Genomic DNA, 19,438 nt, shown 5'->3' with positions numbered 1-19,438 from the left:
ACATTATCCTTACCTGTCTCTCCCATGTTCCCCTCTCCCAGGTCAACGGCCAGGATGTGACGAATGTGACAGATGAGGTTGCCATGTCGATCCTGAGGTCGTCTCCTAGGAGACTGAGTTTGATCCTGGGGAGGGCGGTGACCAACCTGATAGCTCCGCCTTTTCCAGACAACCTGCAAGACATCATACTGCACAAGACACCCACTGGACAGCTTGGTAAAACACTGAGTGGGAGCAGGACAATTAGGATTTAATGGATGGCGGAACTACAGTTGAAGTCGGAAGTTTACATACACCTTAGCAAAATACATTGAATCCTTGTAAAGATTCCCTGTCTTAGGTCAGTTAGGATCACCACTTTATTTTAAGAATGTGAAATGTCAGAATAATAGTAGAGATTTATTTCAGCTTTTATTTCTTTCATCACATTCCCAGAGGGTCAGAAGTTTACATACACTTAATTAGTATTTGGTAGCATTGCCTTTAAATTGTTTAACTTGGGTCAAACATTTCGGGTAGCCTTCCACAAGCTTCCCACAATAAATTGGGTGATTTTGGCCCATTCCTCCTGACAGAACTGGGGTAACTGAGTCAGGTTTGTAGGCCTCCTTGCTCGCACACACTTTTTCAGTTCTGCCAACAAATTGAGGTCAGAGCTTTGTGATGGCCACTCCAATACATTGACTTTTTTGCCCTTAAGCCATTTTGCCACAACTTTGGAAGTATGCTTGGGGTCATTGTCCATTTGAAAGACCCATTTGCGACCAAGCTTTAACTTCCTGACTGATGTCTTGAGAGGTTGCTTCAATATATCCACATACTTTTCCTTCCTCATGATGCCATCTATTTTGTGAAGTGCACCAGTCCCTCCTGCAGCAAAGCACCCCCATAGCATGATGCTGCCACCCCCGTGCTTCACGGTTGGGATGGTGTTCTTCGGCTTGCAAGCAGCCCCCTTTTTCCTCCAAACAATGGTCATTATGGCCATTTTTGTTTCATCAGACCAGAGGACATTTCTCCAAAAAGTACGATCTTTGTCCCCATGTGCAGTTGCAAAACGTAGACTGGCTTTTTTATGGCGGTTTTGGAGCAGTGGCATCTTCCTTGCTGAGCGGCCTTTCAGGTTATGTTGATATAGGACTCGTTTTACTATGGATATAGATACTTTTGTACCTGTTTCCTCCAGAATCTTCACAAGGTCCTTTGCTGTTGTTCTGGGAATGATTTGCACTTTTTGCACCAAAGTACGTTCATCTCTAGGAGACAGAACGCGTCTCCTTCCTGAGCGGTATGATGGCTGTGTGGTCCCATGGTGTTTATACTTGCGTACTACTGTTTGTACAGATTAACATGGTACCTTTAAGTGTTTGGAAATTGCTCCCAAGGATGAACCACACTTGTGGAGGTCTACAATTTATTTTCTGTGGTCTTGGCTGATTTCTTTTGATTTTCCCATGATGTCAAGCAAATAGGCACTGAGTTTGAAGGTAGGCCTTGAAATACATCCACAGGTACACCTCCAATTGACTCAAATTATGTGAGGTAGCCTATCAGAAGCTTCTAAAGCTCCCGAGTGGCGCAGTGGTCTAAGGCACTGCATCTCAGTGCTTGAGGCGTCACTACAGACCCCCTGGTTCGATTCCAGGCTGGATCACAACCGGCCGTGATTGGGAGTCCCATAGGGCGGCGCACAATTGGCCCAGCGTCGTCCGGGTTTGGCCGGTGTAGGCCGTCATTGTAAATAAGAATTTGTTCTTAACTGACTTGCATAGTTAAATAAAGGTAAAAAAAAAAATTAAAAAATAAAGCCATGACATAATTTTCTGGAATTTTCCAAGCTGTTTAAAGGCACAGTCAACTTAGTGTATGTAAACTTCTGACCCACTGGAATTGTGATACAGTGAATTATAAGTGAAATAATATGTCTGTAAACAATTGTTGGAAAAATTACTTGTGTCATGCACAAAGTAGATGTCCTAACCGACTTGCCAAACTATAGTTTGTTAACAAGAATTGTGTGGAGTGGTTGAAAAACAAGTTTTAATGACTCCAACCTAAGTACATTTTACATTTTAGTCATTTAGCAGACGCTCTTATCCAGAGCGACTTACAGGAGCAATTAGGGTTAAGTGCCTTGCTCAAGGGCACATTTACGTCATTTAGCAGACGCTCTTATCCAGAATGACTCACCAATTGGTGCGTTCACCCTATAGCCAGTGGGATAACCACTTTACAATTATTTTTTTTTGGGGGGGGGGTAGAAGGATTACTTTATCCTATCCCAGGTAATCCTTAAAGAGGTGGGGTTTCAAGTGTATGTAAACTTCCGACTTCAACTCTATATTATAGAAATCCAGTGTGAGGGTCTGCGCTCAGGCTGCAATGTATGGTGGCCGGTCCGTGGGAGAAACAATATTTGTAGAACTACGTAGGTACTCACACTCAAACCATGAAAAGGAAAAACCAAGGAGGCCGAGATGCAAGAATATACTTAATTTAATCCATGCTCAAAAGAATAACAAAAGGTCCTAGTGCAAAGTGCTGAACAAAACAAGGAGCATACGTTTCGGCTTCTCTGCCTTCATCAGTGCTGTACAAACTCATTAAGGAGGCACATACTTAAGAAGACACACCTGCTGTGTGTAACAGACGCACAGGTGCAGGAAAAATCTGAACTATGTTGTACTCTGTTACAATTTCAACCTTTCTGTCTGTATATATTTCTGATATAACAGGATGGTGTTCATTAGGTCACACAGTAGCAAAAACTTTGCAACGGAAAACATTCAGTTAGTTTAGGTCGTATCTCCTCTTATCACTCTGTTTTCTTCCGTTTTGTGCCTAATGAACACATCTCTCAGGTATAAAGCTGACAGGTGGTATAGGCAGCAAGTGGCAGGGGATCTACTGTCTGGAGGTGGTTCCTGGTTCACCTGCCTGTGAGGAAGGCAGCGTCCAACCAAACGACAGGATCCTGTACATCTGTGGCCGATGCACCATGGGAATGACTCTGGAGGACGCTGTCAAGGCATGCGAGAACGCTCCACGCAAAGTGAAACTCAAGGCCACCAGGTGTGTGTGCCTGCCTGTGTGTGTGTGTGTGTGTGTGTGTGTGTGTGTGTGTTTTGTATGCATGCATGCATGTGTTTTTGTGTTAAATGAACCATCTGTTTCCTTTCTTTCTTGTTGTAGAGATGACCAGCCAGTGACTCCCAAAGCCAAGAGGAATGGTGCGTATCAGATCATGTAGGGAGATGCTTTAGCCTCCCGGTGACCCCTATGTTCAGTTCAGGACTCATCTCTATGTATATGACTGCTGGTTCACATAGAAACAGACACAAACTGAAACACTGGAATGTTGCAATGGGTTAAGTTGATGTAATGAGAAGTTTGTAACCAGGCAGGTTGATGCCTCATTGACGAAGTAGATGCTATTCTCAGATCAATCATTACCAGAGTAGATAACCATATTACCTGAGATAGAAGCGTCGTAGTTTGGTCTTTCAACATTACAGTGTATGATTCTGTGTCCTGTCTGTCTGTGTCCAGGTCTCAGTGACCTGAGAGAGTGGAAGAAGGAGAAGGAAAGGACGTATTTCAGGAACCTCTCTCTCTCTCCTCTCTCATCTCTTTGTCTGTGTTTGTAGCCGTAGCCCGGTGCTGACAGACAGTGTGTGTGTGTGTTTGTTGACAGACAGGGCCTGTGCTGCCACTGCAGGATTAATTATTACAGAGCATCTAAACCTCCACTGGGGGTATTAGACCACACACAAAAAGACACACACACACACACGCACACATAGATGGACACACATGCAGCACACACACACACATAGATGCAAACACACAAACACACAGATACACACACATGGCTGGGCACAGACACCCATACACACACACGCTCTCTTGCGCTCTACGGGGCGATCTAGTTGTTTGGTGACAGTGAGGGGTGAGGTAGAGGGACAAGAGAGGCTAGTGGTGTCTACCTGTTCGAGAGGAGACCTACGCACCAAAATGGCCACAGAGGAGGGAGGTCAACGTGAGTTTCTGTCCTGTTCTGAATATCGTCACCAGGGGAATGTTTTACTTTTGTTTGAAGTGGACAGCTTTTGAAGAGGCTTTGTTTTGTGACTGGAGGGGTAGAACATTATCCCAGGTCAAACATGCATTAATATGTGTTAGATTAATCTTGTTTTAATCATACGTCTGTATTGGTTATGGTACATTTGCTTATGAATTATTAATGATGGATGTTTTTAATACTTGCAAGTTGTTTTTATCTCTCAGTAGATTAAGTTACATTGAGCTGGTTTGAGGAACATTGAGCAGGAGCTATCATTTATCTTACCTGCCACACTGGCCTTTGGGTTGACCATAGGACTTACATAACATAGCAGACTTTATTGTCTATTGAAATGGAAATATAGTTAGATGTTCTTGCGGAGATACGTTTTTTTCTGAAACTCCTCTCTGTTGTCTCATTTTCTTCTGTCTCTCTGCGTTTGTTCTGCAGCTAAAACCGTGCCCGAGACCACTGGGAAATTCAGACCACCTCTCTCTCTCACCTCCGATCAAGACGTAAGTGTTAGCGCTCACTCTCTCCATCTCTCTATCTACATATCGCTCTCACTCTCTTTCGCTGTCTCTCTTTATCTCTCTTTCTCTATCTTTTCTCTCTTATGTTCTCCATCTTTTCTCTCTCTCTCTCTCTCTCTCTCTCTCTCTCTCTCTCTCTCTCTCTCTCTCTCTCTCTCTGTCTCTCTCTCTCTCTCTGTCTCTCTCTCTCTCTCTCTCTCTCTCTCTCTCTCTCTCTCTCTCTCTCTCTCTCTCTCTCTCTGTCTCTCTGTGTGTGATGACACAGGTTGAAACTAGAGTCATCTGTTCTCTCGGCTTGGGGCCTGCGTGGGCATTCTCACCTGATTCATGCATTAATATTTTACTGCTCAAACACTGCTTACCTCAGCCTGTGGCAGAGAATTGGGAATATACTTATAAGAGTCTGGATAAAAGTGTCCACTTAATGGCTAAATTGTAATTGCAAGTGTCTCGGGATAGGGGGTGAATCCTAACTTCCTAACTTGAATTTTCACAGTAATTTGACTTAAGTGGAAGTTAGCATTCACCCCTCTGACTGGATTTGTAACTTCCACCTCTCCCTCTCTCAGAGCTGTATCTTGCAGATAGATGTGTGTAAGCCAGAGAGAGGGGGGCTGGGCTTTGCTCTGATTGGAGGATGCAACGGAAGCACGCTCAGGGTGAAGGAGATCTGCGCTGGAGGCGTGGCCCAGCAGGATGGGCGGCTCAGAGTGGGAGACATACTGCTCGAGGTACGGCCATGCTAGAGCCCTGCACAGGCATGGATTTTAAGCCCTACCCATGCCTGCGACATTCAGGCCCTTCCCTACTCAGGCCCGATTGCTTCTGCCAAATTTAAGGCCCGGCCCTACTCGAAATCAGAAATAACTTCCTCCGTTAGTAAATCCATTAGTTGCTCCTCTCTGTCTGTCACTCGCTCCCTGCGCACAGCTCGCTCTGCATGCGCTTTGCTCATGGCTGCTCTGAGTCTGTGAGTATCCATAGCAACGGCTCCACTTGGGCTGCTCTGCTCAATGAAGAGACATGAGAGAGCATTTAGCTGTTATCTACTTTTTGTCACTGACAAAACTCAAGGAACATTTTCTGTGAAATAATCTCTCCTGTCTTATATTTGACGAGGTTGAAGCACTTCTGACACCATGTTATGACCTTAGTCAGATATGACTGCACTGTGCAGCAGAGCACAAACAAATGGTTCAGCTTGAAAATGTTAGTGATACCCGAGCCCTGCCTGTACCCTAGTTATTGATGAAAAAACAGGCCCTACCCGGCCCTAACATGATGTATAATGTCGGGGCCCGTCGGGCTCGGGTCGGGTAGCAGAGCACTAACGCACACATGTGACTTATCAATGACTGATGACTCATCATCCATGACTGATGATGCGTCCAAACATGACTTTTAATATATTTGTACTAAATATGTGTCATTGTTGTATTCCAATGTGTTCTAGGTGAATGGTATAATAGTATCAGGTCTGAGCCACAGTAAGGTGGTGGATATCCTCCGTAAGGCTGAGGGAAACGTCCAGCTCACCATCTGTAGAGACATCATACCACGGGCAAACACAGCATCCTGCGCTGATGCATCCTTCTCTATGGTCTTCCCTGGAGACAATATGGCCATCTGTCCTGGATCCAATATGGCCTCTTGTCCTGGATCAAAGATGGCCCCTTGTCCTGGATCAAATATGGCCTCCTGCCCTGAAGTCAACATGGCTACCAGCACTGGAACAAATATGGCCTCGTATCCTGGATCACATATGGCCACCTGCACTAGAGACAACATGGCCTCCTGCACTGGATCAAATGTGGCAGTCTACATCGAAGCCCATATGGCGGACAAAGCCAAGCCTTTCTCCAACCCTTCTGCCTGCTCCTCAAATGATGTCCAGCAGGAGGACCATCCCCCTGGTGAGATCTAAGGGATAGTTCATCCAAAAGTAATATTTGCTATTTTTAACTATTTTTTGCTAAGTAAATATTCCAATCTGCAGGCCTAAATCCTAAACAAAATGTACTTAAAGGCCCAATGCAGCCATTTTTATCTCAATATCAAATAATTTCTGGATAACAATTAAGTACCTTACTGTGATCGTTTTCAATTAAAATGGTCAAAAAGAAACAAAAATAGCTTCTTAGCAAGAGCAATTTCTCAAGCAAGAATTTTGCTAGGACTTTCTGGGAGTGGTCTGAGTGGGGAGGGTAAAACTGGAAACTAGATGTTATTGGCAGAGAGATTTGGAACTCTCTTTCTTATTTGTATATTAACTCAGTTACCATCTGGTGATGTCACCAGGCAGGCCAAAACTCTATCCCACCAAAACAGGCTGAAATTTCAGGCAGCCTTTTCAAACAGCTCTTACACTAATAGGGCATTCAAAGCTAAAAAGATATGTGTCCTCCGAAGAGGGGAGGTTAATAAAAATGTTTTTTTTTTTAAAGAATAGGAGCAGGGTAAGTTTCATTCCGATGGCCATCAGGATGCTGAACAGTGGTATATAGGACAAATGTAGGCCCAATACATGGTCGGGCAGTAGACTGCAGAGATGGAATAATTATGTTGTACATGAATTATTATCTTTCCAGTGTTTTCCATGTTGAATGTATGATAGTGTATTGTGTATTGTATCGTTTTGTGTATTTGTATGCTGGCTTCACAAAATAAATTATTATTATTTATTTTTTAAAGGACATTACATTTTCACAGTATTTTTCCAACCTCATAGTGTAGAAATATATATATCAAACACAGGAAAATCACATTTTTGACAGCACTGGGCCTTTAAATGATTGAGTTATACTGTATGTAATTTTGCCTGTGTATTTGATTCCAGAGGAGACTTCAGATCCAGTACCTGATGTAGAGAAGGGCATTACCCCACTTTCTCCCCACCCCTCACTCTGCCTGCAGGCCCTGACAGAGGAGGACATGGCTGGACAGGTAACACACATACACACACCACTGTAGCATTGCAGTCTATCATGAAAATAGGAGCCACCACACTCCCCTGTCACCTCTCTTTCTCTTTCTTTCCCGTTCTCTCTCTGGTGTGTGTGCGTGTGTAGGAGAGCTGTAACAGTACACCCTCTCATCTGGCTTGCTGCCTGTCCAGCAAGAGTATGACTGACTTGCTCCATGAAGCCTCGGACAGGTAAGACTGATCTTATCCTCCTCTCCTCTTTTCCTCATCCTCTCCATGTGTCTCTCAATAACAATCACTCATTTTTGCCAGTACATTTACATTTTACATTTACGTCATTTAGCAGACGCTCTTATCCAGAGCGACTTACAAATAGGTGCATTCACCCTTTAAAGTGGGGAGAGTGGGGTAAGTTGAGCCAAAGTATTCAGCCCCAATTACTTTTTTCCACATGTTGTTACGTTACAGCCTTATTCTACAATTGATTAAATGCAATTTTTCCCTCATCGATCTACACACAATACCCTATAATGACAAAACGAAAACAGGTATTTAGACATTGTAGCAAATCTATTACAAATAAAAAACAGATGCCTTATTTACATAAGTATTCAGACCTTTTGCTATGAGACTTGAAATTGAGCTCAGGTGCATCCTGTTTCCATTGATCATCCTTGAGATGTTTCTACAACTGATTTACCTAACTCAGTAGAGACCAAAGGAATTTACAGAGTTAGCCATCCCTGAAGTTTAGTAATGATATTAGGTACTATGGTAGTTTTTGTAAAAGGGCTTTATACATGAAAACATAGCAATGTACAGTATCAACCTACGTGACATCAAAGAGGGCCAACCAACTTTCTGGTAGAGAATGCAGACCTTCCAAACCTTGGGGATAGTACTAGATATAATCGTCAGGTAAAAAATATGGGTTAATGATTCAGCAATAGGGGTAGAGAGCTGCAGCAAAAATGGATCAAGCATATCAGCCCCAGTGGATTTTTTTCTAGCACAGCACAGGTTAGTAAATTGTTGAAATGAATACAAAGATTCACTAGAAGTTGACAGGTTAACCGTCCTGTCAGCTAGAGGCTGGCAGAAGGAAGACCAATCGACTGACTGACCAGGGTCAATTAAACCACAGTTTATCTCAAATAAAAAGCCTGCCGAGATACAATTATGATTAAAAGCATCACTTATCCCATTCTTCTCAGTTATGATGCCATAGTCAGACAGAACTTGCTTAGGCAGGGAAGAAGAGGACTTTGTATGCTTCAGTGTATTTACTGTTTTCCAAAATTTTAGAAAGATCACCAGCAGAGGCAGAGATGGGTTTTGAGATCAATTGAGACATATTAAGAGCAATGCATATACTCTTAACCAGCTAAAGTCGTTGTCCGCGCCCTCGTCTGTTTAAGATAGAGATCTGCGGTGAAAGGTGACAGAGCTAGAGCGGTGTTTGTCAGACCATGAGACATCCTGAAAATCGGTCTTCTCACAAAATCAACTGTAGAGTCTGAACAGTTTGGCCTATTATGACCCCTCTATGGAAAGATGAGTCTCTCACTAACACGATGGTGTTCTCGGTTTTTCTCTATGACCCCCACAAGCATATTGGGACTCGTCTGAAGTTGGTACAGCCGATCTGCCAACTTCTGTCTGTAGCGTCCGAACAGTTTGGGCTACACACTAATATGACCCCCCTGTGGAAAGGCGAGACTCTCACGAACACGTACACACTGGGGCCAATCCACCACCGCTCTCACCTTCCCGGGATCCATCTGTACACTCCCTGCTGCGATGATGTAGCCCAGGAAGGGGATGGTGGAGCGATGGAATTCGCATTTCTCCGCTTTCACAAAAAGCTAGTTCTCCAGGAGGCATTGGAGGACCTGTCGAACGTGGAGCACGTGTTCTTGGGCGGAGCGGGAGAAGACGAGGATGTCGTCGAGGTAGACGAAGACGAACCGGTTCAACATGTCACGGAGAACATCATTATCCAGGGCCTGGAACACAGCTGGAGCATTGGTAAGGCCAAATGGCATGACCAGATACTCGTAGTGACCGCTGGCCATGTTGAAGGCAGTCTTCCACTTGTCCCCCTCCCGTATCCGCAACAGGTGGTAAGCATTCCGTAGGTCCAGCTTGGAGAACACGTTGGCCCCCTGGAGTGGCTCGAAGGCCAAGGAGATGAGTGGTAGCGGGTAGCGGTTCTTCACCGTGATGTCGTTGAGGCCCCGGCAGTCAATGCACGGGCACTGGGTTTTGTCCTTCTTCTCCACAAAGAAGAGCCTGCTCCGGCGGGGGAGGCAGAAGGACGGATGAACCTGGCAGCTAGGGAGTCCTCAATGTAGGTCTCCATAGCCTTGGTCTCCGGACCCGACAGTGAGTACAGTCGGCCCGGGGCGGAGTGGTGCCTGGGAGAAGGTCGATTCCGCAGTCGTAGGGTCGGTGCGGCAGAAGCGAAGTGGCCCGGGTCTTACTGAACACCTCCCGGAGGTCCTGGTACTCCGAGGGAATGGTGGGAGGTCTGAGGCAACTTCCAAGCCCCCAGGAGGACGTCACGGGGCAGGCTGCGCTGACTTCAGGCAATGAGCGTGGCAGAACGGGCTTGTAAGGATCCGACGGCGAGCGAGTAAGCTGCCTCTTCCATCAATCTTAGAGTGGTCCGAGGGGAAGGAGGAGGGCTGCAGCTCGATGATGAGCGAACACTGAGCGAGAAATGCCCGACAGGTTCCCGACTCTCCAGCGAAGCGTTCCGGGGGAGGTAAGTGGGGATCTCGGGAAACCAGGTTGGCCGGGGAGGCCGCGCTGCTAACAGCCGTGTTACTTAGGGGCTGGGAGGTTACCGTCGTGGTAGGCTGCCTAACAGACAACCCGCGGAAATGCTCCAGCAATGTTAAATGCTCGGTCATGGTGTTTGGACAAGGTCTGGAAACCTTCCATGAGACCGCCAAGCAACTCCTCGTGCCTTCCAATGGTGGCTCCTTGGGAGGAGATGGCTGGGTCAGTCACGGCCAGTTCGTACTATCACGATTCAGGAGAAGACCCAGATGCAGACAGTGTCGAAGTAACAAAAGTTTATTACAAAAACAGGGGGCAGGCAAACGACAGGTCAAGGGCAGGCAGACGCAGTAATCCAGATCAGAGTCCAAAAGGTGCAGAACGGCATGCAGTCTCAGGGTCATGGCAGGCAGTGGTCAATAATCCAGGGTGGTGTGACAAGGTGCAGAACGGCAGGCAGGGGCAGGCAGAATGGGCAAAACCGGGAAAACTAGAAAACAGGAACTTAAGAAAGACAGGAGCAAGGGGAAAAACTCTGGTAGGCTTAACGAAACAAAACGAATTGGCAACACAGGTGTAAATACACTGGGGATAATGGGGTTGATGGGCGACACCTGGAGGGGGGTGGAGACGATCACAAAGACAGGTATTTTCTTTACAGTGCCTTGAAAAAGTAGTCATCCCCCTTGGCGTTTTACCTATTTTGTTGCATTACAACCTGTAATTTAAATGGATTTTTATTTGGCTTTCATGTAATGGACATACACATAATAGTCCAAATTGGTGAAGTGAAATAAGAATAATAACTTGTTTCAAAAAATTCAAAAAATTAAATAACAGAAAAGTGGTGAGTGCATATGTATTCACTCCCTTTGCTATGAAGCCCCTAAATAAGATCTGGTGCAACCAATTACCTTCAGAAGTCACCATAATTAGTTAAATAAAGTCCACCTGTCTAAGTGTCACATGATCTGACACATGATCTCAGTGTGTATATATATATATATATATATATATATATATATATATATATATATATATATATAAACCTGTTTCAGTCTTCCAGCAGGACAATGACCCTAAGCATACTGCTAAAGCAACGCTAAAGTGGTTTAAGGGAAACATTTAAATATCTTGGAATGGCCTAGTCAAATCCCAGACCTCAATCCAATTGAGAATCTGTGGTATGACTTAAAGATTGCTGTACACCAACGGAACCTATCCAATTTGAAGGAGCTGGAGCAGTTTTGCCTTGAAGAATGGGCAACAATCCCAGTGGCTAGATGTGTCAAGCTTATAGAGACATACCCCAAGAGACTTGCAGCTGTAGTTGCTGCAAAAGGTGGCTCTACAAAGTATTGACTTTGGGGGGGGTGAATAGTTATGCACTCAAGTTTTCTGTTTTTTTGTCTTATTTCTTGTTTGTTTCACAAAAAAAAATATTTTGCATCTTCAAAGTGGTAGGCATGTTGTGTAAATCAAATGATACAACCCCCCAATAATCAATTTTAATTCCAGGTTGTAAGGCAACAAAATAGGAAAAATGCCATCATATTTTCTTCATATCATAATGTTTCTTTAGACTTGCCTAAAATAAATGTATTTATTGTGATGGTGTATATTAAATGGTTTATTAGAAAAAAAATTATGAAGATGTTCCAAAGGCCCCCATCAGTGGCTTGTATTCTTCGAGGCCTGGAGATGCTAAACATGTTCATGTTAATTACGGGTCAATTACCATGAGACCGGCAGTCATTTGCATGACAATAACCGTCTGACAAAATGTCATGAACGCCACAGCCCTAAACAGAGAGATATATATCTAAATCTAGGCATACATTTAAGATATGCAATATACACTATATATATACAAAAGTATGTGTTGATTCGGCTATTTCAACCACACCCATTGCTGACAGGTATATAAAATAGAGTGCACCGTCATAGGATGCCACCTTTTCCAAGTCAGTTTGTCACATTTCTGCCCTGCTAGAGCTGCCCCGGTCTGTAAGTGTAAGTGCTGTTATTGTGAAGTGGAAAACAACTGCTCAGCCGTGAAGAGGTAGGCCACACAAGCTCACTGAACGGGACCGCTAAGTGCTGAAGCACGTAACGTATATAAATCGTCTGTCCTCGGTTGCAACACTCACTACTGAGTTCCAAACTGCCTCTGGAAGCAACGTCAGCACAAAAACTGTTCATCGGGAGCGTCATGAAATGGGTTTCCATGGCTGAGCAGCCGCACACAAGCGTAAGATCACCATGCACCATGCCAAGCATCAGCTGGAGTGGTGTAAAGCTTGCCACCATTGGACTCTGGAGCAGAGGAAACAAGTCCTCTGGAGTGATGAATCACGCTTCACCATCTGGCTATCCGACAAACTAATTTGGGTTTGGCGGATGCCAGGAGAACGCTACCTGCCCCAATGTATAGTGCCAACTGTAAAGTTTGGTGGAGGAGGAATAATGGTCTGGGGCTGTTTGGGCTAGGCCCCTTAGTTCCAGTGAAGGGAAATCTTAACGCTACAGCATACAATGACATTCTATACGATTTTGTGCTTCCAACTTTGTGTCAATAGTTTGGGGAAGGCCTTTCCTGTTTCAGCATGACAATGCCCCCCCTGCACAAAATGAGGTCCAAACAGAAATGGTTTGTGGAGATCGGTGTGGATGAACTTGACTGGCCTGCACAGAGCCCTGACCTCAACTCCATCGAATAACTTTGGGATGAATTTGAACGCCGACTGCGAGCCAGGCCTAATCGGCCAATATCAGTGCCCAACCTAACTAATGCTCTTGTGGCTGAATGGAAGCAAGTCCCCGCAGCAATGTTCCAACATCTAGTGGGAAGACTTCACAGAAGAGTGGAGGCTGTTATAGCAGCAAAAGGGGGACCAACTCGATGTTCGACGAGAAGGTGTCCATATACTTTTGGTATTGTAGTGTACCACACCCCCATTCCATGCACCCTCACCAACTGTCACTGGACAACATTACCCACCTACCCCAAGGCAACTCAACTTACCCTGTCCCTATGCCAAATTTACCCCATACCCGGGGTTGTGCCAAGAGAACACCTTTTTTTTGGACAAACTATGTTTTCAAACCTGTTATCTTTACATTAATTCCTATTATTTCCAGGGATACATAACATCCTGAAATATATGAAGAGTTTATATCCAAACTATAGCCACACATTTTTAACATTTGTGTTGATTTAGTCATCACAAATTATTTTTTATGTTGTGTGTAAAATATTACTGTTCTCAGATTTTTAATTCATAGATTTTAGATGTGTATTAAAATGTATTAATTTTTTTGCTATATATCCATTGTTTAGCTGGAATGGAATTTTCGAATCCTGTATATTTGACTGTGATATGTGTGGTTGTCTCACCTAGCTATCTTGAGATGAATGCGTAAGTCACTCTGGATAAGAGCATCTGCTAAATGACTAAAATGTCAAATGTAAATGTTTTATATACATATCTCATATTACTGTATTACTGCATATTTATGTCACAAATATTTGTACAGTTACTTATTACAAATGTAGTTATTTGTTACATTTGACTGTGTAAAAGCTAGCAGTAATACTTATTTATCTGAGAGTGAGGCGGATATACAGTTACAGTCAAAAGTTTGGACACACCTACTCATTCCAGGGTTTTTCTTTATTTTTACTATTTTCTACATTGTAGAATAATAGTGAAGACATCAAAACTATGAAATAACACATATGGAATCATGTAATAACCAAAACATTGTTAAACAATTCAAAATATATTTTATATTTGAGATTCTTCAAATAGCCACCCTTTGCCTTCATGACAGCTTTGCACACTCTTGGCATTCTCTCAAGCAGCTTCACCTGGAAAACTTTTCCAACAGTCTTGAAGGAGTTCCCGCATATGCTGAGCACTTGTTGGCTGATTTTCCTTCACACTGCGGTCCGGCTCATCCCAAACCATCTCAATTGGGTTGAGGTTGGGGGATTGTGGAAGCCAGGTCATCTGATGTAAAATAGCCTTACACAGCCTGGAGGTGTGTTGGGTCATTGTCCTGTTGAAAAACAAATGATAATCCCACTAAGCCCAAACCAGATGGGATGGCATATCGCTGCAGAATGCTGTGGTAGCCATTCTGGTTAAGTGTGCCTTGAATTCTAAATAAATCACAGACAGTGTCACCAGCAAGGCACCCCCACACCACCTCCTCCATGCTTTACGGTGGGAACCACACATGCAGAGATCATCCGTTCACCCACACCGCGTCTCACAAAGACATGGCAGTTGGAAGTAAAAATCTACAATTTGGACTCCAGACCAAAGGACACATTTCCACCTGTCTAATATCCATTGCTCGTGTTTCTTGGCCCAAGCAAGTCTCTTCTTCTTATTGGTGTCCTTTAGTAGTGGTTTCTTTGCATCAATTTGACCATGAAGGCCTGATTCACACAGTTGATGTTGAGATGTGTTTGTTTCTTGAACTCTGTGAAGCATTTATTTGGGATGCAATTTCTGAGGCTGGTAACTCTAATGAAAAAGCTCTGGGTCTTCCTTTCCTTTGACGGTCCTCATGAGAGCCAGTTTCATCATAGGGCTTGATGGTTTTTGCGACTCTACTTGAAGAAACGTTCAAAGTTCTTGAAATTGTCCATATTGACTGACCTTCATGTCTTAAAGTAATGATGGACTGTCGTTTCTCTTTGCTTATTTGAGCTGTTCTTGCCATAAGACGCATACATTTTATTTATTATTTTTTATTATTTTTTTCATACCCCCTGTGGGAAACGAACCCACAACCCAGTCGTTGCAAACGCCATGCTCTATCTACTGAGCTACATCCCTGCCGGCCATTCCCTCCCCTACCCTGGACGACGCTGGGCCAATTGCGCGCCGCCCCATGGGTCTCCCGGTCGCGGCCGGCTACGACAGAGCCTGGATTCGAACCAGGATCTCTAGTGGCACAGCTAGCACTGCGATGCAGTGCCTTAGACCACTGCGCCACTTTTTTTTAAAGAAGGCACACCTGTTAATTGAAATGCATTCCAGGTGACTACCTCTCATGAAGCTGGTTGAGAGAATGCCAAGAGTGTGCAAAGCTGACATCAAGGCAAAGGGTGGCTATTTTGAAGAATCTTAAATATAAAATATATTATAATTTGTTTAACACTTTTTTGGTTACTAATTGATTCAATATGTGTTATTTCACAATCTTGTCTCGGAGCTCTACGGACAATTCCTTCGACCTCATGGCTTGGTTTTTGCTCTGACATGTACTGTCAACTGTGGGACCTTATATAGACGGGTGTGTGCCTTTCCAAATCATGTCCAATCGATTGATTTTACCACAGGTGGACCAATCAAGTTGTAGAAACATCTCAAGGATTCTCTTATCAAAGGGTCTGAATACTTATGTAAATAAGGTATTTCTGTTTTTTATTTGTAATTAATGTGCAAAAATGTCTCAATACCTGTTTCACTTTGTCATTATGGGGTATTGTGTGTAGATTGATGAGGATCTTTTTTTATTTAATCCATTTTAGAATAAGTCTGTAACGTAAAAAAATGTGGAAAAAGTCAAGGAGTCTGAATAGTTTCCGAACGAGCTGTACTGTATATAGCATTTTGGGAAAAAAACTCTTCATATGTAGATATCTTTGTTAGAAAGAATACTATATTTCCCTTGACATATTGATGCTGAATGTAAAAAATGGCTCAACATACCCCACTCTCCCTTACAATATTGATTCTTAAAGCTAAGTTTCAGTTTCAAATAAAATAAAATAAACAATAAGTGTAGACTAACAGTGAAATGCTTATTGCAACAATGCAGAGAGAGAAGAAGATTAATAATAAAAACAATTATAACACGAGGAATAAATACACAATGAGTAACGATAATTCGCTATACAGTATACACAGTGTACCAGTACCGAGCGATGAGCAGGGGTACAAGGTCATTGACGTAGATATGTACATATAGGTAGGAAAAAAGTGACTAGATAATAAACAGTAGCAGCAGCGTATGTGATGAGTCAAGAGTTAGTGCAAAAAGGGTCAATGCAGATAGTCCGTGTAGCTATTGGTTAACTATTTAACTAAGTATATCGACAAAATACTGTATATAAATGCAACATGTAAAGTGTTGGTCCCATACGTAAAAAATGTATGCACACATGACTGTAAGTCGCTTTGGATAAAAGCGTCTGCTAAATGGCATATTATTATTTATTTATTTATTATTTATGTTTCATGAGCTGAAATAAAATATCCTAGAAATGTTCCATGCTCACAAAAAGCTTATATCTCACAAATTGTGTGCACAAATGTGTTTACATCCCTGTTAGTGAGCATTTCTCCTTTGCCTAGATAATCCATCCACCTGACAGGTGTGGCATATCAAGAAGCTGATTAAACCGCATGATCATTACACAGGTGCACCTTGTGCTGGTGACAAAAGGCCACTCTAATATTAGCAGTTTTGTCAAACAGCACAATGCCACAGATGTCTCAAGTTTTGAGGGAGCGTGCAATTGGCATGCTGATTACAGGAATGCCCACCAGAACTGTTGCCAGATAATTGAATGTTCATTTCTCTACCATAAGCCGCCTCCAACGTTGTTTTGGAGAATTTGGCAGTACGTCCAACTGGCCTCAATTGCAGACCACGTGTAACCCCGCCAGCCAAGGACCTCCACATCTGGCTTCTTCACATGCTGGATCGTCTGAGACCAGTCACCTGGACAGCTGATGAAACTGTGGGTTTGCACAAACTGTCAGAAACCGTCTCAGGGAAGCTCATCTGCGTCCTCGTCGTTCTCACCAGGGTCTTGGGCTGACTGCAGTTCGGCATCGTAACAGACTTCAGTGAGCAAATGCTCACCTTCGATGGCTACTGGCACACTGGAGAAGTATGCTCTTCACGGATTAATCCCGGTTTCAACTGTACCGGGCAGATTGCAGACAACGTGTATTGCGTCGTGTGGGCTTGCAGTATTCTGATGTCAACATTGTGAACAGAGTGCCCCATGGTGGGGTTATGGTATGGGAAGGCATGAGCTACGGACAACGAACACAATTGCATTTTATCGATGGCAATTTGAGATACCATGTCGAGATCCTGAGGCCCATTGTCGTGCCATTCATTCACTGTTATCATCTCATGTTTCAGCATAATAATGCACGGCCCCATTTCGCAAGGATCTGTACACAATTCCAGGAAGCTGAAAATGTCCCAGTTCTTCCATGGCCTGCATACTCACCAGACATGTCACCCATTGAGCATGTTTGGGATGCTCTGGTTCGACGTGTATGTTCCCACCAATATACAGCAGTTTCGCACAGCCATTGAAGAGGAGTGGGAAAGCACAGGCCACAATCAACAGCCTGATCAACTCTAAGAGGGAAATGTGTCACGCTGCATGAGGCAAATGGTGGTCACACCAGATACTGACTGGTTTTCTGATCCACACCCCTACCTTTTCTTTAAAGGTATCTGTGACCAACAGATGCATATCTGTATTCCAAGTCATGTGAAATCCATAGAGTAGGGCCTAATGAATATATTTCAATTGACTGATTTCCTTATATGAACTGCAATTCAGTCAAATCTTAGAAATTGTTGCATGTTGTGTTTTTATATTTTTGTTCAGTGTATTTAGCAGTCTTATGGCTTGGGGGTAGAAGATGTTCAGGGTCCTGTTGGGCGGCAGGTAGCCTAGCGTTTAAAACTGTAGGACCATTAACCAAAAGGTAGCTGGTTTGAATCCCTGAGCCGACTAGGTGAAAAATCTGTCTGTGACCTTGAGCAAAGCAATTAACCCGAATTGCTATTTTAAGTCTCTCTGGATAAGAGCATCTGCTAAATGACTAAAATCTAATGTAAAACGTTCCAGGCTTGGTGCATCGGTACTGCTTGCTGTGCAGTAGCACAGAGAATAGTCTATGACTTGGGTGGCTTTGACAATTTTTTGGGCCTTCCTCTGACACCACCTGGTATAGCGGTCCTGGATGTCAGGGAGCTCGGACCCAGTGATGTACTGGGCCATGCGCACTACCCTCTGTAGCGCCTTGTGGTCAGATACCAAGCAGTTGCCATTCCAAGCGGTGATGCAGCCAGTGAAGATGCTCTCGATGGTGCAGCTGTAAAACGTTTTGAGGATCTGAGGGCCCATGCCAAATATTTTCAACCTCCTGAGGGGGAAGAGGCGCTGTTGTGGCTTCTTCACGACTGTGTTGGTGTGTGTGGACAATGACAATTCCTTAGTTATATGGACACCAAGGAACTTGAAGCTCCTCGTCCTGCTCCTCTACAGCCCCGTCGATGTGGATGGGGACGTGTTCGGCCCTCCTTTTCCTGTAGTTCACGAACATCTCCTTTGTCTTGCTGACGTTGAGGGAGAGGTTGTTGTCCTGGCACCACACTGCCAGGTCTCTGACCTCCTCCCTATAGGCTGTCTCAACGTCGTCGGTGGTCAGGCCAACCACTGTTGTGTCGTCAGCAAACTTAATGATGGTTTTTGAGTTGTGCGCAGTCGTGAGTGAACAAGGGACTACAGGAGGGGACTAAGCACGCACCGCTGGGGGCCTCCGTGTTGATGATCAGTATAGCGGATGTGTTGTTGCCTACCCTCACCACCTGGGGGCGGCCCATCAGGAAGTCCAGGATCCAGTTGCAGAGGGAGTTTTTCAGTCCCAAGGTCCTGAGCTTAATGATGATCTTGGAGGGCACTATGGTGTTGAATGCTGAGCTATAGTCAATGAACAGCATTCTCATGTAGATTGCATAATCTGTGGATCTGTTGTGGCGGTATGCGAATTGGAGTGGGTCCAGGGTGTCTGGGATGATGGTGTTGATGTGAGCCATGACCAGCCTTTCAAAGTGTTTCATTGCTGAGGATGTGAGTGCTACGGGGCGATATTCATTTAGACAGGTTACCTTGGCATTCTTGGGCACAGGGACTATGGTGGTCTGCTTGAAACATGTAGGTATTACAGATTGGGTCAGGGAGCTTTGAAAAAGTCAGTGAAGACACTTGCCAACTGGTCAGCGCATGCTCTGAGTACGTGACCTGGTAATCCGTCTGGTCCTGCGGCCTTGCGAATGTTAACCTGTTTAACCTGGTCTTAC

At 44.1% G+C, this 19,438-nt stretch overlaps 1 protein-coding gene across 1 annotated transcript in view; it reads left to right on the top strand.

Annotated features, from left to right (window-relative positions):
* The window catches only part of ptpn20 (protein tyrosine phosphatase non-receptor type 20), a gene marked incomplete at both ends in the record, with an annotated part of 149,626 nt that overhangs the window by 69,743 nt on the left and 60,445 nt on the right, over positions 1–19,438 (top strand). The window contains 8 exons of the mRNA XM_084153066.1: positions 42–216; positions 2,862–3,072; positions 3,193–3,230; positions 4,514–4,578; positions 5,166–5,327; positions 6,050–6,509; positions 7,433–7,539; positions 7,665–7,750. Coding sequence (XP_084009192.1) covers positions 42–216; positions 2,862–3,072; positions 3,193–3,230; positions 4,514–4,578; positions 5,166–5,327; positions 6,050–6,509; positions 7,433–7,539; positions 7,665–7,750 — 1,304 coding nt within the window. The remainder of the gene's footprint in view (positions 1–41; positions 217–2,861; positions 3,073–3,192; positions 3,231–4,513; positions 4,579–5,165; positions 5,328–6,049; positions 6,510–7,432; positions 7,540–7,664; positions 7,751–19,438) is intronic.

The sequence above is a fragment of the Coregonus lavaretus genome (assembly GCF_964263955.1).
Source record: "Coregonus lavaretus genome assembly, chromosome: 36".
Taxonomy (NCBI): domain Eukaryota; kingdom Metazoa; phylum Chordata; class Actinopteri; order Salmoniformes; family Salmonidae; genus Coregonus; species Coregonus lavaretus.
This window is presented reverse-complemented; position numbering and strand designations above follow the sequence as displayed.